Source organism: Triplophysa rosa, linkage group LG7 (assembly GCF_024868665.1).
Source record: "Triplophysa rosa linkage group LG7, Trosa_1v2, whole genome shotgun sequence".
Taxonomy (NCBI): Eukaryota; Metazoa; Chordata; class Actinopteri; order Cypriniformes; family Nemacheilidae; genus Triplophysa; species Triplophysa rosa.
The window spans coordinates 13,695,496-13,718,132 of NC_079896.1; the positions used below are offsets into that span (position 1 = coordinate 13,695,496).

General features: G+C 38.3%; 1 protein-coding gene across 1 annotated transcript; it reads right to left on the minus strand.

Moving 5' to 3' along the window:
- Positions 1-5,124: 5,124 nt before the first annotated feature.
- arhgef25b (Rho guanine nucleotide exchange factor (GEF) 25b) lies at positions 5,125-21,382 on the minus strand. Its single transcript, XM_057337868.1, has 15 exons — positions 21,287-21,382; positions 15,079-15,205; positions 9,506-9,843; positions 9,310-9,384; positions 8,468-8,586; positions 8,249-8,315; positions 7,597-7,700; positions 7,423-7,492; positions 7,208-7,297; positions 7,041-7,133; positions 6,865-6,915; positions 6,667-6,744; positions 5,666-5,857; positions 5,391-5,571; positions 5,125-5,297 (listed from the first exon to the last, which is right to left on the minus strand). Exons 1-15 carry the CDS (start codon positions 21,380-21,382, stop codon positions 5,125-5,127), a joined length of 1,854 nt encoding a protein of 617 aa, XP_057193851.1.
- Positions 21,383-22,637: the final 1,255 nt, after the last annotated feature.

Genomic DNA, 22,637 nt, shown 5'->3' on the forward strand with positions numbered 1-22,637 from the left:
ACTAAATAAAAACCTTGGATTGTTTTTGTTAGTTTCTATGAGGTTACGGAGGTGCTCAGCCTTTGCTGCTTTTAGTGCCTTTTTATAACAGTTTGCACTCTCTTTCCACGCAATTTTAAAGACCTCTAATTGGGTTTGTTTCCATTTGCGCTCCAGTTTACGTGTTTCTCTTTTAAGGGCGCGAGTGGTGCTATTGTACCATGGTGCTGCGTTTTTCTCATTAATCTTTTTTGACTTCATAGGTGCGACAGCTTCTAATGTATTAGAGAAAATAGTACCCAATTTGCTGGTCATGTCATCGAGCGATTCTGTATTTATTGGTATGGTTATTAAAGGAGTCAGATCTGGCAAGCTCTTTGCGAAACTATCTTTAGTAGTCGAGGTAATTGTTCTACCCTGTCGATAACGAGTTAAACGGCTGATTTCTGCAGTGCGCAGTGTACATGTTATAAGATAGTGATCAGTGACATCGTCGCTTTGAGGTATAATATCTATATTGGTTAGATCGGCTCCGTGAGATATAATCAAGTCTAGTGTATGATAATATATCCATGAGTGTGTTGTGTTATTGGTTACTCTAAAAAGTGTAATCTGTACTTATTACTTGTACTATGTACTTTTTTTAGCCTTAAAGCCCTACATGGTTTAGCTCCTCAGTACTTGAATGAACTCCTTTTGTATTACAGTCCTTCACGTGCATTACGCTCTCAGGCGTCCTGTCAGTTGGTAATACCTAGAATTTCAAAATCAAGTGCAGGTGGTAGATCCTTTTCCTATCTAGCGCCTAAACTTTGGAATAGTCTTCCCTGCACTGTCCGGGAGGCAGACACACTCTGTCAGTTTAAATCTAGACTAAAGACGCATCTTTTTAATCTTGCATACACTACTCTTCCATAATATAAATCTTCGAGGGTTTAGGCTGCATTAGTTAGATCAACCGGAACCAAAAACACAACTGATGTACTTGTTGCATCACGGCGGAGGCCAGATCTCCTCTGACGTGTCATAGCTGCACTCAGTGACCCCGACCAAAGCCACCGAGCAACGTCCACGAAGAACAGGGAGAGCCCACGAGCCGCGACCCAGGAAGCCCCACCCGCCGAAACCGGTGGTATTTTGAAAAAGAAGTACTGGAATCATCTTTTTTTATTAGTTTTTTCAATGCACACTCTTCTTCATGATGCCATCAAAGCAAACCATGTGGATATGGCAGAACAAGCTCTTCGAAAGTTTGTGCGTAACTTTGAGAAACTTTACGGTGCTACTAATATTTCTTTTAATGTGCATTTATTAATGCACTTAGCAGCAAGTGTGCGCAACTGGGGACCACTGTGGGCAACATCCACATTTCCATTCGAATCATTTAATGGAACATTGCTGAAGTTTTGCAACGGAACAACGCATGTGCTAGATCAAGTAGTTAAGAGATTCCTTAGGTGGAGGGCTCTCTCAGCAAAAGCAGGGACTACAATGGCAAATGCTAATGAAAACATACGAAAATTATTTGACAAACTCCAAAGTAGATCTGACTTAACACAAAAGTCAAAGAAGTTTCAAGATAATGTCAGAGGTTTTGGTTGCCCGAAGAAAGGTAACACATCTGTGCTGCAGAGGATGGCTATTGAAGACTTTACTGGTGACACAGTTAATTCAGGGTTTTTTTATGACCGTTTCACTTGTAGCGGAGTTCTTTATCATTCCTGCAAGAACACAACTCTTAAAAAGAGAAACAATTCAGTTGTACAGTTAAATGACGGAACATTCTGTGAAATTATGACCCTGGTGAATTTTACGTGTGAGGAGGGGACATCTTCTGCATCCACCAACAACAGATTCTGTGTTTTAGTTAAAGAGCTTGCCAAGAGTGGAGGAAAGTTGTATAGAGATGTTCAGCTAAATATATCCTCAACATTTATATATGAAGTGTCTCACTCAAATAATGTGTTTGCTGTCCCTCCTCAATCACTCAAACGTAAATGTGTAATGATTAGGTCTGAGGACAAACTGTATGTCATTCCACTTCCAAACAACATTGAAAGAGACTAAAACTGACTCATGGGGAACTATTTCTGCAGCTTTACAGATATCAATGCCAATTGTTGTTTTTCAGCTTTATTTCTGCCTAAAATTAATTATGATATGTTACGAGTTTTTGAACACTGATTATGATATAATGTGATAAAGCAGTGTGAGTGAAAATATTTTTTGGCCATGCAATATAGTTTACTTGGCTGTACTTGTGACATAGCAATCCAGTAGCTGAACTTCCTGTCCAGTAGAACGCATTTTCTTGTTTTCGTATGGTGTGCTGTTGGTATAACATTAGTCATGGATTGATGTTTATACATTGGACCTCTCTGTGACATTATGTATACATTTATTAAATTACTTAAATCACATTTACAAGAGTAGCCTTTTGTGCAGAGCATACACTTTATTTAAAAATATTTTAAATGGGCTTTCAACGCATTTTTCAAATGTTTTATTATTTCTTAAAGCAGTAATTAAGTTTATTGCACGCACGTAGAAGTACACTTAAAAATGACTTTAAAATTTAATTTAAAGTATATTACAACTTCAGGTTATTTAATAATATACTTTGAATGTATACTTTCAATGCATTGTTACAATGGTCATTTTCACCACGCAGTTAAAAATAATACTAAAATATATTTACATAAAGTGCAAATAAATACACTTTTAAAAAATAAACAAATCTTTAAATTCAAGTATATTTTTATAAAATATATTTTTTAGAAAATATACTAAATTTCAATTATTTTAAAGTGTGTTAAAAGTTGTTTTGTAAAAATAGGTAAAAGCATGATGGTAATACAATTTTTATATATTTAAAGTTAGTACAATTTTTTGATAGTATATTTGCAATGTACTATTGAAAAAGAAAATAGATTAAAAATACAATAAAATATACTTTTTTTTCACTAGGGAAGTCATTTTGGGTCACCATTGACTTAAATACAAAATTTCATTAAAATATGTTAATTTGTGTTCAGTACAAAAACGAAATGTATAGGTCAGGAGCATGCAGAAAAGGAATTTACACTATATAACATTTTAACGGTTAAAGATATGATATTGTCATGTCCTACACCCCACTTGAAAATTATAAATAACAACATTCTAATAATCAACGTTTGTGATGACAAATAACTGCAATAATTTAGATTGAGATGTGCTGGCACATGTTTGTACAGCCCTTACTGAATTTAGAATTCTAGACAGTCATGTACCGCATTATAATGACTAAAGTACTAAAGTGAATAAAATCAAGCATTTTGTTAAGTAATTGCAGGCATTCTGGCTGCTGATTTTACACTTATAAAGTGGACAATAACTAAACTAAGAAACATCTCAAGTACCAAACCACCAAAAAGTGTCAAAGACACGTTTTAAGGTATTAACATGTTCAACAAGATAATAGCCACCCATACAAGGGTCATAAATACAAATAACAATCAACAAAAATAAAAAATAGCAGTAATTACCTGAAATAGACGAAGCTCACAATCCTCAGTCCGAGGCTGAATCCGAAATCGCATACTGCCATACTATATAGTAGGTGAAAAGCAGTAGGACTGCGTATACTACTGTTGCGTCCGAATACGCCTACTTATCTACTGTATAGTATGAGAAAACACAGTAGTATGTCCGAATCCTCAGTATTCATAAAAGAGTAGGTGAGAAATTCTCGGATGGCTTACTGGTTACGCCCACATAATTATGTTTAAATTATGTTTAAGGTGATAAAATGAGAGGTTAAATATCTGTTATGTATATATATTAAAACTACAAGATTGACATATTTTACTCCTCTGTCCTCTATTTTAATCCTCTGTCCCAAACATAAGAGAAACTACAAGTGTGCCTGCCTATTGATCATTTTATAAACCTAATGTAGTATGCAAAAGCCCTTGGAATATAGAAGTGAAATTAAGTTTTTTTATTTGGCAAATGTAAGGATTTGTTTAAGCATTTGTTGTGGTATGGAATGAGATAAAAACATTGATGATAATTTCTTGTGGCATACCTTCTGTGTTCCTCATGACTAAAAATATTTGCTATGATTAATTGTTAAAAAATATATATATTTACTACATCACACAGTAGTCATAGTTTGAGATTATTTTCATTTACAGATTTTGCATTGATCAAAATGTCAAATTATACCTTTGAAAATAACTGTACTGAAAGGTTCAAGTTAAACATTAAAACATTTCATTGACAAGAGAATACAAAACACCTCAAAGTTACCTGACATGTCAAATACCCATAATTCACTTTTTTTCACATGATACAACAATTACACTGAAATAAAGTTTACCACCCCGTTCATAATTCAGCATATATTAAGTCCACCGCTGACTGCTTTTAGTCATAACTGTCAATACTTACAATCATATAATCCTTCTCAATGCATGCATGAATATAAATATGAAACCAACTTTAGCCGCTAAAACCCAATACATCCAAATTAAAAAAGGAAAAGTGTAAAGTCTTAAAGGTTCAAAATACTCAATAGACCACTTCGGATGTAAAAAGACGCTGATCCAAAACTAATCCAGAGGAACTTCCTGTTTCAGTTTTTTTACATTACACAAACGTTTTAACAATATACAACCAAAAGAAGTTTAGTTAGGTATGTAAGCATTAAAATAAAATAAATAAAAATGAAAGTGCCTCTGGATGAGTGTTTACATCTTGCAAAGTGGTCTATACGTTTCAATGTTTCATAACAACGTCAAGTCAAAAATGTGAACGAGAAATTAAATGAAACTAAAGGTTTTGATAAATTTGCTGGTGGTGTACTTTCTTACTAAAATATTGAATGCTCAAATAGCTTAAATGCTTAAATAGGCTCAAGAATAATTTAGCCATAATTTATCATTTTAAAATCCATTCTGCTTTTGTCAGCAGGAAAGGAATGTGACACGTGATAGGATATTGTTCAGGTCAGCGGAGGAAGATGAGAAGGTAGACACAAATCTGAAAGCAAAAAGGATTGATTACAAATTATTAAATACCATCAAAACTTCTTCCAATGTTACAAGGTTCACATCATGTCATACATCATGTCGTTATTGCAATCATGCAAACATTAACCATTTAATGAGGCAGAGAGGGATGTGAAGAATTCCAGGAGTGCAGACGCTGGCGGTCAACGGAGGCAGAGCTGTAGGGTTGTAGGCCGTAATCTAGCGACTGTGCTTCTGTCATGTTCTTTCCCAAGCTAAGAGATTTAATTGTTTGCCTCTGATATTCAATAGGAGACTGTAGGGCTGAAAAAAAGGTAATTCAGAGTGGAGTGACGGTAGAAGGATCAATATCAAGGTCAGGAAAGTGTCAGGAAAGGTATAATGATAATGATATACCATTTAAGAAGTTGCGTTGTGATTCTAAAATCTGTATGATGTCATTTGCCCAACATAATCTGACTTCTGGGGACGATGCATACAGGATAAATCGGTGCGTGCTTCCATCAACATTACGAGACGTCAACACCAACCGACATGGGTCGTCAGTGCAACGGTCCTCAATGCCTAAACAACTGACCTATAAGATATATAATTGGAACAATCATACAGTATGTATGTATCAAACACGTAGTCGAGCTTACTTAGGTATGTCAGTTCACACCGTGTCTCACTTTTATGCTATTTTTATAGATGTATCCTGGCAGGGAAAAGCCTTTTTTGCGGTCAATTGGTTCACTAAGGATGACAAGCTGCTCGAAGAGGAAGACTCGTCTCTCTTTGGGACGGGAGAGAATGCTGTTCTCATTTTCAATTAAGCTGAAGGTGTCCTGCTGCAACAGCTTTCCTTGTCCATTCAGCTGGCCCTGGGGACCCAATGAATTATGGGATATTCAAGGGTAAAAATGCATTAAAAATTAATTCTTCATAAAATAAAAACTTCATATTTTGTTGACAATGGGTAAATTAAAGGAGGTGATGAACTTTCCGACATTTCAAACTTTTTGCTCATTACCAGCCTCAAGATGTCAAAGTATATAATAAAATATACCACATACAGTATTCGGTTAAATTCAATTCAAGTTTATATGTATAGCGCTTTTGTTTCAAAACAGCTTTACATGAAAAAGAAAACACAAAAGTAATTTAGTGTAAAGAGTATAAACAGAGAGGACCAATATTAATGGAACTTGCAGAAGTTACGTAATACATTATCGGAAGTCTCCCGGTCAGGAAGCCAACACAGCAAAGGTGGCAAGGAACTAAAACTCCAATGGTGTACTGTATAAATGGGGAAAGAACTGGGGAGTCTCAGCCAGGAGGGTCAGTTCTCCTCTGATGCATTACAGCTGCAGTCAGTGATTTTTGAGTAGGCCTAATAGTTAGTAAATGTTTATGATTAACAGGGACAGCCTATAAGTGGTGATTTACTGAATTTACATTTGTTTAAAATTGTTTCATTATGATTTTGTTAGGTCTGATTTTGTGACCAATATCACACAACAGAGGAATTTTTAGACAGGGATAATACATAATACTGTAGAGGCATATTGTAACTAAATGTTAAACAAAGAAACTTTGTTAGTATATTAATAAACATACAGTCATTAAAGATGTTGTGATCGTTAAGACAGAAGTGATCCCATTGTGAAACTGTGTGATCTTGCTACTGTACCTCAAAACCTTGAAGTCTTCCAACATTCATCATGTCGTTACATCTCTTTGGAACAAAACACATCACCTCCACTGCCCTCTGTGATGAGAAAAAATAATTCAATATATCACCTGATAATTTGTGTTCATATCCCCTACTTACTTTTCTTGTATTTACCTGTAGTAAACCTGTAGCTACTGTAAAAAAGACTGCACGTACCTCAAGCTCTTCTGTCTGCCTGCCTGCTTTAGTGTAGTACTTCAAAAAGTCCTGCAAACGAACACACACATACACAAATATCCCATTAATACATTTAGACTTAAAACTATATCTCTGGATTTACATGTACATATTCAGGCTTATAACTATATATTCTAGATCATTGTTAAGCACACCTTAAGGAGCAGCTGATATTTCATGATTCTCTGAACTGGTTTGATAAGCAGGTCATTTAACTGCAGCCTGTGACCCAGCTGTTGTCTCATTTCCTGCAAAAAATGAGAACAGGACAGTCATACACCCTTAACTCATATACCAGTTAGTAAACCGTAGCAAAAATTACCTCAAAATAGGTCTCAATATACTCTGAAACAATGTGCTCAGACTTTGGCTTGTTTTGACAGTAGATCACATACATGTTAAGCCTCCGCTCCTGTGAAACAAATATTGCTTGTTTTATGCTATTTGCTAATTTGGCAAACTAGAAACTTAAATAAAATTGCTGTAATTTTACAGCAGTTCCTCCAGATGAAAACACATACTCTTTACTGTACTTACATGTTTGATAAAAAGTTGAGCCAGCAAATCAGGTTCACACACACATTTCTCCAACTCACCAAGGAAAAAGCTGCTCAATGCAACAAAACAACAACAAAGGGTCGGAAATACAATGGTATTAAAAATAAACACACACACATCGATGGCAAATGACTGATCATTTAAGTGACCTACTCCTTGTGCCAGTCATAGATCTGATGTATATTCCCGAATACAATTTTATCCTTTCCCTCCAGATACTCAGGTACCCCAATAGTGTTCATTGTGGCCATATAACCCTGGAGGAGTCAGAGAACAACTAATAGATTAAAAATTACATTTTTGAATTTGACCAATGCTTTTAAATGACTTTCAGTACATTAAAGGTATACAGTTTATAAACAGTTTATGTAGGCGAAGCAATTAATGTGTTTTTATTATTTACAACTTATGTATATACTTAATTTACGTATATACTGTGTAAATTGATTTAAAAACTATTTACTCATGCCCATTACGCTTACAAAAAAATAATATGTGTACTAATATACTATGCTATTAGTATAGTATATTAGTTTACTTCTTTCAAACTAAAAATAAGAAAGTATACTTTCAGTCTACTTTTTATGTACAGTCTTTTTATATACAAAAATACTTAAAATTGCACTTAACTGTACTTGGCTAGTATACTTGGCTATTGTTTACTTTTTTGAGTAGCCAACAAATATTTCTTTCACTTTTTTATATTAGTATTGTTACTACATAAAGTATAGTCTCCCAACAGTCTCCTCAAAAAAATTAAATACATTTATTTTGTATGGATTTCTTTAAGATATTCATACGTCACCTCCACTACAAGCCCCAGATCTTCCACATACAGCTTCTCCGTCTCAACCAGCTCATTCAACACATATCTAGATGAGAGATACATCATAATGAGATATGTCAGATTTTGAGTGGGTTTCCAATATTTTATGCCAGATAGCATTTTATTATGGTGGCGGGAGGTCAATGTTTAATATCTGAACTTCCATGGTAAAGTTCAAAATTCACTTGAAATACCTACATGCTTTTCTCCAAGGCAGTGTTTCTAGCTTCTTCATCACTCTCTGAACCCTCTGATCGTAAATATTCCTCAGCAGTCATGGACGGAGCATTGTCCCCATGGAGCAAGTTGTGACGACTCTGAAATTGCACACAGATAAGGGTTTAAAAACCCAAATATTGATTAAAAAATAAAAAGTATAATGAGAAACCAGAAATGAGCAATAATAACATGGTAATTATATAGGCTATGTGTTACGTAAGGGATAATCCACAGCTAGCCGTGCGTTAAAGGGTTTTATACCATGGTCTGTTTGAATACTGGATTCTGATTGGCTGGAAGGTGTGCATTAAAAGCCTTTAACGCACGGGATTTAAAATCAACTGACAAAATAACTGTTATTTTCACCTGTTTGATCTAAAATGACACTGTAAACATCAACAAAAGCTTTAACTTATAAAAAAAACCATGGTATAAGCGAGCCATGGATTATCCCTTACTTAATGCATGATGTGGAGGCCTCCACAAAGTGTATTAAAATAATTTAACGCACTGCTAGCTGTGAATTATCCCGCTTATAACATGGTCATTTGCCAAATTAAAGCTGTTATTGATGTTTACAGTGTAATTTTAGATCAAACAGGTGAAAATGACAGTTATTTTCGTCAGTTAATTTGAAATGTAATCAAACTGATTGGAGCTACTGGTGCGTTAAAGGGTTTTAATGTTACAAATCACTCATATTTTATAGTCCCCATGAAAATAAAATGAAAGGTTTTTTTTTGCTTTTAATATGAATATGCCCTAGATAGTGGACACTGTGGAAAGACAAATGAGATGATGTGATATGCATCATGTATGACCTGCAGTAGATCATTTAGGTATCTGGGGTAATAGGGGCTGTCTGGAGAGGCTAGTACGGAAAGCTCATCACAGTCCTGTTTACAGGGAAAGACACTGTGGTCAATGATTTTACATCAATATTACATATAACAAAGCAAGTAACGCTATTGCTGATATGTCAGAAATAGATCAGTATACAGTGTATTGTATCCATACCAGTGATATGTAGGTGTGGGGTAGTTTTTCAGACCTCTCTCCTGGACTCAGTGGACTTTGGGTAGGTGAGAGAGGGAGGAACATGTAGGCTGATCCTTCTGGGCTCTGAATCGACTTTGAGGTGTGACCTTTGCCTTTTCCTCCCAGACTCAGCCGTCGAACTGGGCTGCTCAGCCATCTCTTGAGGGCTTTAACAGTGCGCTGGGAAGCCGTGGAGGGCCGTTCGGAGGAGAGAGGCTGATGGTTGCTGGGTGAGTTTGGAGAGAGGTCATCAATGGAAATGGCCGTTGTATGAGGAGGTAAGGATACATCACTGAGGTCAGTTAATGTGTATGACTCTAGAGAGAGCAAGAAGCAGAGAGAAATTATTTAAACAATTCGTCGCCTTAGAATTATAAGGTTCTACCTGAAATTTTGGTCAAAATTTAGTTATTCACATATTCTGCGACAACTTATTAACATTATGCCATGTTTTTTTTTAATGTGTACATTTTGGGACTTTCTTTAAGAAAACAAAAAGGTTCTATCTACAAAATCGAATTATAATTTGATTCTATAAGGTTCTATCTGCGAGCCAATCAGCACTTTGAATGCACACAAGACGACCAATCAGGATCAGCTTTCTTTGTCATGTGGCCAGGCTCCTCAATGACAGTGGAAAACATCTGAGTAAACAGAAAAGCAGAAGAACCCAGATGCAGACAGCAGGTAACCACAAAAACTTTATAGAGCTTGTTAATCGACGTCACGCCACGTTGAATGTTGTGCCGTCTTGGGAGGATGGCTGCTAGTGCGTTCAATGCAGTGTTTGTTTTTCTTGTTTGATTAGGAAATATAACTATGGTAGGTAGATCTTGCTGTGTTAAAAACTGCAATAGCATTACACAGAGTCGTTCAGGAAAAGCCCATGGTTCTTTCACTTTCAATTTCTCCATATATCAAACAAAACAAGTAACGGTACATATCAAAACAATAATAGCAGTGGAGTATTAACCTCCCAAGATAGGAGCCGACTGCAACATGCAACTTAGGGCGTGATGTCAGCTTCACATTCTCTATTAAAACAAAAACCCACAATGGGGGAAAACACTAACTAAAACAGGACTCAAAAACAAATACTGCTCACGAGGGGGAAAAACAAAAGATGTCACAAACAACAAAAAACTATGTCCACTTGGAAAAGGCAAGACTGGAACAGGGGAGCAAGACGTAGGAATAACCTCACATAAACTGTAACGAACCGGCATGGGATAGAAAACACGTGGGCCTTACATAGGGAAAACTAATGAGGGATGATTACCAAGGGCAGGTGAGGGGAATGAAACACTAATGGGAAGATATTGGAAGATTACACGGGGCAGGTGAGGGGAATGAAACACTAATGGGAAAATTATGGGGAAACAAGAGAGCGGGGCCAAGGCACACGACAGAAGAACACGTGGCGCAAAGTCACAACAAAGGCCACGTGTTTCCACACATAACACAACAAGCACAAAAGACATGGTACTGTCACAACCCTGTCCACAGAACTAGAAAACTCCTGACAAGAAGGACAGGATCATGACAATACTCATCTCTAGAAAGTAATTTGACCTGTACCACCTTCTGTGTATAAAATACTTGAACAAGAAAAAAGCGTCATAAAATATGAAATAAATGTCATAAAAACCATGTAAATGTAACTTTTAAATACAAAGTACATGTAAACACATTATTACAACACTAATTTCATGTTTTAACAAAAATAAGCAAATTATAAGCAAATAGTTTGCGTTGCTTGAAAATGTAGTGTTCTAATGAATGTTTTGCAGATAGACCCTTTAAGAACTCACTGATGTCTTCACAGACATTTTCAACATCTCGCTGAGTCAGGCTGTTGTCCCCACATGCTTCAAAGCTACCACCGTCATTCCAGTTCCAAAGAAGTCATCTCCATCCTGCTTCAATGACTACCGTCCAGATGCACTTACTCCTATTCTCATGAAGTGCTTTGAACGGCTAGTCATGCACAACATCAAGTCTGGCCCCCCTCCCTGGACCCCTTCCAATTTGCATATCAGTCCAAGCACTCGACCGATGATGCCATCGCCACTGCCCTCCACGCTGCACTCACTCATCTGGACAAAAAAGACTTGTACGTCATGCTGTTCAAAGACTTCAGTTCAACAGCTCACTCATAAATTGGTCCAGCTGGGACTAAACACTTCGCTGCGCAACTGGCTGTTGGATTTCCTGACGGGGAGACCTCAGGCAATACGGGTCAGCAGTAACACATCCATACCATCCCACTGAACACGGGGGCCTCCCAAGGATATGTGCTTAGCCCCCTCCTCTACACCCTGCTGACCCACGACTGCACACCGTCACACAACTCCAACCTCTTCATCAAGTTTGCGGACGACACGACTGTGGTGGGTCTAATTAGCAACAGAGATGAGACAAACTACAGGAGCTAGGTGAGCCACCTGGCCAGGTGGTGTAGTGACAACAATCTCTCTCTGAATGTGGAGAAGATGAAGGAGATTGTTGTTGACTTCAGGAGAGTACATACTTAGCATGCTCCTCTGACCATCAATGGTGCGACTGTGGAGAGAGTGAGCAACACCAAGTTCCTGGGGGAGCACATCACTGAGGATCTCTCCTGGACTAACAACACCTGTCATGTCTGTCAGAGAGGAGACGGAGATTCAATTGCGGGTGATGAAAGCTTTATTTAATACAGGGGAAAATAGGGAGAAATCGGTTTCCAGACACCAGCCGCACAGTCCAGTAAGCACAAGATTCTTTTTAGTCCTACACGGTCCTCTGGGAGCCGCGAGAGTCCGCGGGGAACCGGCTCAGCCCGGCAGTATCCACGGAAGAGACGCACCTCCACCCCGGAGGTTTCTCTCCGCCGGAGAAGAGTGAGAGGTTGCGGAACCCGAAGAGAGCTCAGTGCTGCCGGGTTCCGTCCGGAGGGGAGAGAAGTCTGGAAGAGTGCAGTGGAGAGGTCCGAGGTGCCAGCGAAGACTGAAGGGCAAAACAGAGAGGACGTGTAGAAAACCAAGGCACTGGAGCAAAACAAAAGAGTAAACTAAGAAGCTAAGACCAAGACAGAAAACTAGGACTACGACTGAAAAACTAAGGCTAAGGCTGGTGAAATAACTATGACAAGACTAGACATGGTTCGTAAGGCAGGGTTGTAACACACACAACGAGCTGACACTAGACAAGAGGACAAGAGGGAATAAATAGGGAAATCTGCAAACTAAGGATAGGCTACAGGTGTGGGATAAATAAGAGAGCGGGGAGAGTACTAATCGGGGAAGGAGCTACAGGTGTGAGTGATAAACCGGTGAGTGAGGAAAGCCCGACAGGGAAACACGAGGGTGGGGCAGATGACGCAGACACCGGACATGTGGAGAGCTGTCAAACGGCACTCCACGTGTTCGACAAAACAAAATACACCCCCCCCCGCAGGACACATGCCCCGAGAGACCCGGATCATGACAACACCGCAGCACTGGCCAAGAAAGCACAGCAGCGTCTCTACTGCCCCAGCCCCCATCATGTGCACCTTCTACAGAGGCACCATCGAGACCATCTAGCTGCATCACTGTGTGGTATGGCGCCTTCAAAGTGTCCTGTAGCAGAACCCTCCAATGCATAGTGAGAGCAGCTGAGAAGATCACTGGTGTCTCCTTCCCCTCCCTCCAGGACATTTATGCAGCATTGGACTGCTCACTACCTCATTCAGCATCAGTCTGCACCTCTTCAACTACCTCTTCTGATAGGTTAAACAAAGCTATAAGCAAATAAGCTCTCGCACTACCTCACATCTGCACTGTTGTATATTTCACTGGTTTGCACTCTATCTGCCATCATCTTTTTTTAGTAACTAGTTACACCCAACTGTCATGGCTCTGCTTCATTTAGTCATGTTTTTCTTGGTCCTGTAGCAGAGCCATGACAAAGTCTTTGGTTATGTGTGGAGAGAAACATATTATTGTCCTTTTGACAATAATATACGTTCTCTCCAGTGTCTCGTCATTAGCCCCACCCCTCTCGTTTCCTTGTTATCTTTCCCTGAGTGTTTTATTACCCACACCTGCCCTGTGTCATTATCCCTCGTTTGTTTCTCCCTATATATACCCTCATGTTTCTTTGTCTTGTTGCTCGTGGATTGTTCTGTGTACTGTGTTTGGATTGTATGCGTGTCCGCTTGTGCCTCGGGTATGATGTTGTGACAGTGTGCTCCGTGTTGTCGAGTCTAAGTAAGTTAGTTATATCAGTTTGTTGTTGTTGTATTGTTCTTGTCGAGTGTGATCCCGTTTGTTCCCTGCCTTCGTTGTGTTTTACCCCCTCGTGGGTTTTTTTGTCTTTTGTATTTTTGTCATTAAAAGTTTTTTGTTTAACCCCTTCACCTCTGGCTGCCTGCTATTGGGTTCTTTCACGCCACGCTGCTCATGACACCCAACACTGGAGACAATATATGGTGAAAACATAACCAGGGAAAATTGGACAGGGACTGTGACGAGCAGGTGACGAGGATTAAACACTAAAGGGAACTAGTGGGAAGATGACAGGACAGGTGAGAGGGATGAAACACTAATGGGAAGTAGACGGAGAAACAAGGGGGAGGGGCTAGAAGACGCAACACCGGAGAGAGAGCATGGCATTACAAAACCAAAACAATGCCATGCCCTTTTCTCCACATAAAACACATGGGTCTGACATGATCCTGCCACAACACTTGAAAACCAAGACAAAGAGAGGCAGGATCATGACAAAATGGGGTGTGGTTATAATGTCTTTGGCTTTTTGTGTGTTCCCTCTCCTAACTATGTTCATAACAAAAGAAACATTTGTCTTTTACAATTGTCTTCAAATTTTATCACATGTGAAGGACACCACTGATTAATGATGTGATTTTAATGAGGTGTTAATGATCAGTCTAAATGCTGTAAACATTTAAATGCTTCTGAGACCTTCTTTGGCTTTAATAATTATAACAATTATTAATTTGGAGATCTCACTGAATCTCATGTGTGGGCGTTTTGGATTTCGTTATGGAGGTAAAGGATGGGATCGGGTGTTTTCGGCAGTTTTACATCATTTTTAGTTAGTTTTTAGACCCGGGAACGATATACGTCCATTATGGTGCGTGACGTCAGGCTTAACAAGCGGATTGGATGTCAGGCTTATTAATATACGAATCAGCATTCATGAGGTGCTTTGCATTGACTATTTATGGGTAAAAATTGGCGTGTATACGGCGGGATATGAGGCTGATTCACGTATGCACACTTGCAGGTGATCTGCGATTTATAAAGTCAATATTGCTTACAGTTGTGCATACGCACGGTTTTATAGATCTAAATATTTTTGGGCGTAGGCTATTTTTGTTTTTTGAGCGCACATACACTTTTAGTAAGGATCCTAACGCACAGTTTTATAAATGAGACTCCTGATCTGATGTCAACAAACATTGTCCGCAGAGGGCTCTTAAATACTTGTGTCAGAATTCCTGTGTTCAGTGTAAACACTCAGAGGTGCCTGAACATTATGAGAGAGAATGTTGTTTGACCCCTCACCTTTGCCCTCAGGTATGTATTTGGCTCTTGGGCTTCTCCTTTGTTTTCCATTCTCCCGTACTTCACCCTTCTTTGAACAAGTCTGTTTTTCTTCCAGTAAAAGATGCCCTTCACTGCTTTCTTCAATCTGAAACGGGTCATAAAAGTTAGTTCCCCCCGGGTTAGAGCGGGAAGCTGTAACCAACTTTACTATCACACCTGCAATGGAATACAAGTCCATACATGAGCAATTTTATTACCCTAAAATCATAGGCGTAATTTGCGGGTGGGACATGTCCCCACCACTTTTTGGAAGAAATTAAGAAATGCTTGCGGAAGGTGTGTATTGTTTAGGGGCCATTAACATAAAAAAATGAACAAGTGACATTTGTAGTCATAATAAACTGTTTTTAAATGTAGTGCACCACAACAGTCAAGTGACTTTGCCCAAATGATAGCTTGGGAACCACCTACTGAGAGTTGGAGTTGAAAAGCAGAGTAGTCAATGGACGGACCGCCCACTATATATGATCAATATTCCCAACGAGTTATTACGATTTATAATTTATAAAAGTATTGTTTTTGTCATCTCTGTCCCCACCACTTTTCAAAACAAAGTTACGCCACTGCCTAAAATCAAGTTCACCTCAAACTACACCAAACAAAGCACTTATGAGAATCTCTTACTCTTGCATTTGTTTATTCAGAAGTTCTGTGAATAAATGATTTTCACAATATAGCACAGCCTCTCAAACCTTGCCTAATTGCTTTGTTTACATAAGATGCACATTAAAGGGATAGTTCACCCAAAAATAAAAATTCTGTCATAATTTATTCACCTTCGAGATATTCCAAATCTGTATAAATGTCTTTGTTCTGATGAACACAGAGAGAGATATTTGGAAGAATGATTGTAACCAGGGGTTAAATTGAGCTTGGGCTGTCTGGGGCGGAGCCCCGGCACATAGGCTGCTGACTATAGCTCTGCTCCCCGCATGTGTGCGGCTCTTTTGGTGTTATGGAGCGGCACTGTGTCGTGCCCCAGTATAAATCTGCTGTGCCCCAGTTTAAGTAACAATTGACCTTTTTTGTCAGTGTATACACTAGGGCTGCAGCTATCGATTATTTTTGTAATCGAGTATTCTACTGATTTTTCCATCGATTAATCGGGTATTCGGATAATAGGTACTTTTTCTTTATTAAAGAGCAATACTAAATATACAAGAGAAAATAAGACAGGTCTCTTAAAATGAACAACTAATTTGTTTCATTTTTAGAAAAATTAACATATTTATTGCTAAAATTGCATACATTAATATCTGTGAAAACTAAACCCATTTAGTATATTTCATTGCCATATTACATTCAAAATGCAATATAGGCCTAATACAAACGTATAAATATGAAACATTAATAAAAATAGAAAGAATAATTTCAAAGGTAAACAACTAACTTCAGCTTATGCATGATGCTTTTAGTTTATCTAAATTAGTTTCAGTTTCTTTTTTTACTATTAAATTGTAATATATTTGTCCACATAAAAATACAGAGTTAACTGGACTTTTATTTTGGCAGGTCGTCGGAAGACGCTTATTTTTTAGTGTGTTAGCTTCACTCAGTAAAATGTTCTGATATAAACTCTCAGAGCAACTCTGGAGATTCATGTGTTCATGTCCTCATAAAGCACAGACGCAGACAAATTCATGAGCATCACGCGTGTAGCATGTTAAACTCTGCAGTTCATTCACTCAGACACGCAGAACAGACAGATGACATGTGTAAACTGTGTAAACATTTTCTAAAGAAACTGTGAGTGATGCTTTCGTGGCAAACCGCGGAACTCGGCACCAGGGTGGTGACACTTTAAGTACTAATGAATCTAACCAACCCCCATGACTCTAAGATGTTCTGATACAGAGATATAGGTCTTGCTAAACGGTTGCTAGGCTAATGTGTTTGGTTGCTATGGGCGTGGCTTGGCATCTGCCAACTGATGATGTTTCAAGCCACAAGTGAAACAAACCAACTCCCATGTCTCTACGATGTTCCTATGCATAGATATAGGTTTTGCTAAACGGTTGCTAGGCTAACCTGTTTGGTTGCTATGGGCGTGGCTTAGCATGTGCTAATTGATGATGCTCTAAGCTATGAGTGAAACGAACCAACCCCCTTTGTCTCTACGATGTTCTGATGCAGAGATATAGGTGTTGCTAAATGGTTGCTAGGCTAACCTGTTTGGTTGCTATGGGCGTGGCTTAGCATATGCCAAATGATGATGCTTCAAACCACAAGTGAAACAGACCAACCCCCATCTCTCTATGATGTTCTGATGAAGAGATGTAGGTGTTGTTAAACGGTTGCTAAGTTAAGATGTTTTGTTGCTATGGGCGTGGCTTCGTGGCTTAATGAACTTCCTGGGCCACTGATTGGTTGCCTGAGTAATACGTGCCCACCCCCTCGTCTCTATGACACTGTACTGCAAAGATATCCATATGAACTTTTGATAATGGGAATCAATAGGATCGGTTGCTAGGTTGCTGTAAATGGTTGCTATGGGCGTGGCTTAATAGCTTTAAGATGATCCTGTGACACTGATTGGTTGTCTGAGTGAAATGAGCGTACCCCCTCGTCTCTACGACACTATTCTGCAAAGATATCCATATGGACTTTTTATAATGGTAGTCTATGGGATCGGTTGCTAGGTTGCTGTAAATGGTTGCTATGGGGGTGGCTTAATATCTTCCTAATGATCATGTGACACTGATTGGTTGTCTGAGTCAAATGAGCCCACCCCCTTGTCTCTAAGTGTTTGTACTGCTAAGATATTCAACACGGGACGTTTTACGTCTTATATGGGCATGCTTCCTGTGATTGGAAAATTTTGGGAGGCTCTTACACCCCAGGGGTACAACTTACACCCCATTGTGAGTGATGTTCTTACAGAGCCTGATAGCCTCTTCAAATCGTGTATTATTTTCATGTTTCTACGATATCCTCACTCGGAGTTACGACCCATCAAAGTTGGGCGCAATGTTAAGTCAAAGGGATTTTTCGGGTTTTTATTCGCCCCCCATCGCACCCCCTCCACCCGATCGCTTCCAAAAGTCATCACATACCATTCCTCAATGGGCCGCTCGATTTGATGTTGTCATTCATGGGTCCAAAGCGAAAAAATAACACGTGAATATATAGGTATTGTGTCTAGGTTTTGAATGGGAGTCTATGGGCGCCATTATAAGTATACGGAAATTTTGGGAGGCTCTCACACCCCAGGGGTGAAATTTACACCCCATTGTGAGTGATGTTCTTATAGAGCCTGATAACCCATTCAAATAGTGTATTATTTTCATGTTTCTACGATATCCTCGCTCGGAGCTACGATCCCTCAAAGTTGGGCGCAATGTTAAGTCAGTGGGATGTTTCGGGTGGTTTTTCGCCCCCCTATCGCAACCCCCCCACCCGATCGCTTATAAAAGTCATAGCACACCATTCCTGAATAGGCCCGTCGATGTGATGTATTCATTCATGGGTCTACGTCAAAAGCTGCGGGACAAGTAGCGTGCCAAACTTTTGGCGGAACAAGAATAATTATAAGAAGTATGTATGCTCGAATAACAATAGTTATGCTTTTTCAAAGCATCACTAATAACATGATTCGGCATCCACTAGTCCGCATCTAGTTTTATGGACTCAATGAAGTTTCACTCGCAAAATAAACTAAAACTAAGTAAAATAGCAGTTCACCATTTCAATAAGCTCTCACTTATTTATCAACATGAGAAATACGTCTGAGCGTGTGAACAGACTAAAATGCGTGTGTCTCACGGTGAATGCGTGAGACTTGAGAGCCTGTAACATGAACAGAGTTTAGCGGGCTGTGCGTCAGTAATAACGGTCCGTGGGGAAACGCAGCAAAAATTGCCTTGATGATTTTTTGTATTCGAATTACTCGAGTTACTTGAGGAATCGTTTCAGCCCTAGTATACACTTTCATTGATAATCGCTGATGGATCTTTTTGCAACAACCCAACTCGCAGTCGCACATTAACAGCGTGCGCGCAGAAATCATCCCCTCCGCCCCATTCCGAAGTGATCATCCCTATGCCCTACTCTCTTTGAAGCGTAAAGCTCTTGATGTGTAAGCTCTGAAGGGAAAAACACAATTGTATGTATTCACTTGGCAAAAGGCGCAATAAAAACAACGTCATTTTCTCTTTATTTGGAGTGACGTTTTCTATGGTATCCCCTTCCCGAAGTGCCCTTCAGAGGGAGATATATTCTGTTTGGAACGCATCGTGTGTCTGCGCGCGCTTGTGTTTCTTTTCTGCAGCGCCCAGCCACTTCTCGTCCGGTGCGCACAGTTGTTTTAAGTTTCAAGTCATAATGAGCTGTTAGTGAATAAAGGTTCGACTTCCAAATGATGTTGTTTTTATCAAATTCAAGCATTTAAAGTGGTTTGTTCATGGTGTGTGTGGCAGCAACGATGCACAAGTTAATGTGTCCTTTCAATCATTGAGAACGTTATATGAAGTTTTCAAAGAAAAGTACTGGAAATACTCAGGTCATACATACAATTCTGTGGACATTAATAAATGAAGATATTTGACACAAGGAAAGGGCACAGGCCTACAGAAATATTTTATTCTTATAACATGTAGCTTTGTAAACTGCTGGCATCTAGAATGACTTTGATCAGCATTTTATTGTTCATAGCAAAGGGCTCTCTCAACTTATATTTTACAGTTTGTCAATTAATAAGATTATAAGCTTCGTATACGCACCCCTCAAAATCCCCCACAGAGCCACAGCACATAACAAATCCCAATTTAACCCCTGTAACCAAACAGTTCTTGGACCCCATTGACTACCATAGTTGGAAAAATTACTTTATAATTTTTTTGTTCTGTTTAACACAAAAGAAGATATTTTGAAGAATTTAGAACAGGGCACCATTGACTACCAATGTAATTTTTCCTACTATGGTAGTCAATGGGGTCCAAGAATTGTTTGGTTACAAGAATTCGTCCAAATATCTTTCTCTTTGTTCAACCAAACAAAGAAATGTAAACAGGTTTGGAACAACTAGAAAGTTAGTAATTCATGACAGAATTTTCATTTTTGGGTGAACTATCCCTTTAAGACCAATTGTATTCTACACTCTATTCTGTCCTTAACTGAACACATCTTGTTAAGGACAACACATTTTGAGTTGCTTTTAACTCGGCCTTATGTTGTCCCTTTTTATTTAACACAAAATGACTCATAATGTGCTTTAAAAAATACATCATTTGATAGAATTCCATAACACACACAAAAATTATTAACACATCCTTTTTGACTGACCACCAAGTTTTTTTACCATAATTTACTGTCTTGTTTTAATTGTGGTATGACATAAAAGTACTAACTTGTACTTACTTCCTTCATTTACAACATTTGTCAAGTTGGTGTAGTTGGAGGCATCTCAAGATACCAACTACTTGTTGTGACAAGTCTAGCAAATGTCTAATGCTGCTTTAGTCTTCTGTTTAGAATAAGCAAAAAGAAGGTCAGGTGTCATGTCAGCCTTTTAAAGAGTCAGTAACTGAAATGAGTTGCTTAAAAACATTAGTAGACATTTGTGTTTCTTTCATGTCCTTGTCATTTTTTAAGGCATTTTGGTGTTTTGACAACAGAACCAGAGAATAAGCATCCCTAAGGCACGAGTAAAGACAGAACTGCTTTCAATCACCCCAGTTTTGACAGACATTCAGTTTTCAAACAAGAATAATTGTTGGCATAATTGTAAACTATTACAATGTTGCCAAAGCATTCAAGCTACTTGCACAGCATAACAGATCCACTAATTTGGCATAGAAGAAACAAAGTGTTATGAACTGAATAATACAGTGAAAATACAACTAAATTAAGGTATTGCTAGGTCGAAATCTACAAGTGAAACCTATTTTGACTTATTCGCTGCACATTATTTTGCATGAGATTTATACTATATATGTGAGCATACATGAAATAAATATTTGTATATATGAAATAATACAAATTTTCCACTAGTATACTGTAGAGTATATTACACAGATGGAAATGGCAAACATAGTAAATTGATGAAAATGTGAAAAAAATATATATAAAAGAACATATTATTAGCTCAATGTTAAAACAACAGTCATTACAGATGAAATAAAAAATAAATGTGTGTGGATGTGTATGTGTGTGATTGCTTAGTGCTTACCCAATGTTGTTTACTCAGAGTGAGGGATGGACGAGTGTTTGATAAAGATGTTAGCAGCTGCTCTGTGTCGCTGTGAAGTTTGCCCAAACTCTTCATTTTCCTAGTTGTGTTTCACTAGGTGGATGAACAAAATGTTTGGCTGCTTGTTTTGTTGTATCTTCTTGACTGGTCAGTTGTCCAGCTTACAAGTAATGAGTTCATCCCCTCTCAGCTTTCACTTACTCACTGACACACACATTCTTATCTTTTCTCATTTCGGCCATCCTCCTCCCCCGCTCCCACCCTGGTCTCCAACACCCTCTTGCGCCATGTTGCCCCCCATGAGCCAAAGAGTTGGAGAGAAAGAGAGAGCAACATGAGGAAACAAGAGGAAAGGGCCCCACACATATAATTTGAAAGACTACAAATAATTTCTTGTTTTTTTTACTTTTTAATTGTAATAGATTAAAATTGTATATCACGACTACCCCAATACTCCAAATTAGGTAAATATCTGTAATTTTTACATATGTACATTTTTTGCTTCTGTAGTAATAATCACTCACTGCCATATATACGTATAAGGTATACAGAAGTACCTATAAAGCAGTGTATGTCATTAAAGTAATATCATCTAATTTAGAGCTGTAAACTTAAAGCATAGTGAACACTTGATTTAGTAAAAAAACTACCTTCTATGTGATGGTTTGTAAGTTTGTCTTATTTATTAGAATTATTAAGAACATGGGGACATGAAATATGTTCATAACACTTGTTTATTTATGAGGACATGAACATGGGAACTTGACATATATGTCCAATAACATTTACATGCACTTTACATCTACAGATAATCTGTAGCACATTAAATAATCAATGTCTGGAAAATGTCAGGGCATTTGGGGACATTTTTGTCAGCAACACACATCACACTTGAAATCTCATCAAAGACAGCTTGTAATTAACCTCTGTTCACATTCCATTACATACAGTTTAATCTTCTGACCTAAAGTCAGGTTCCTTGTGACATGTAATACATAATAAGAAAAAAAATGCATGCACAGTTTTTCACATGAACATTAATGTAAGTATTGTGACATCATAAATGGCCACATCACACACAACAGTATGACTAGTATAGACTTATGGAAGACTTCAGCAAAGAATCAATAACTGTACTTTTAATTTAATTTACAGTTAATACACAATAAAATATTGATATAAATGAATATTAATATAAATTAAATATAGAATTAATTTTATTTAAGTAAACACAGACCGGAAGTTAACATCGGGCCAGGTGTGTGCGTCCGCTGAAACCACATATTCCAGAAATGGTTAGTTCCAGTCCTTGATTCTGATTGGTTTATTG

Bases quoted from the DNA above. Each gene is read 5' to 3' on its own strand.
- arhgef25b (XM_057337868.1), bottom strand. From the start codon at position 21,382: ATGAAGAGTTTGGGCAAACTTCACAGCGACACAGAGCAGCTGCTAACA. The intron at 7,298-7,422 runs GTAAGTACAGTA...TTTGTTTCACAG, and splicing joins CTCAACTTTTTATCAAACAT to GAGCGGAGGCTTAACATGTA. The intron at 7,134-7,207 runs GTAATTTTTGCT...CATTTTTTGCAG, and splicing joins ATATTGAGACCTATTTTGAG to GAAATGAGACAACAGCTGGG.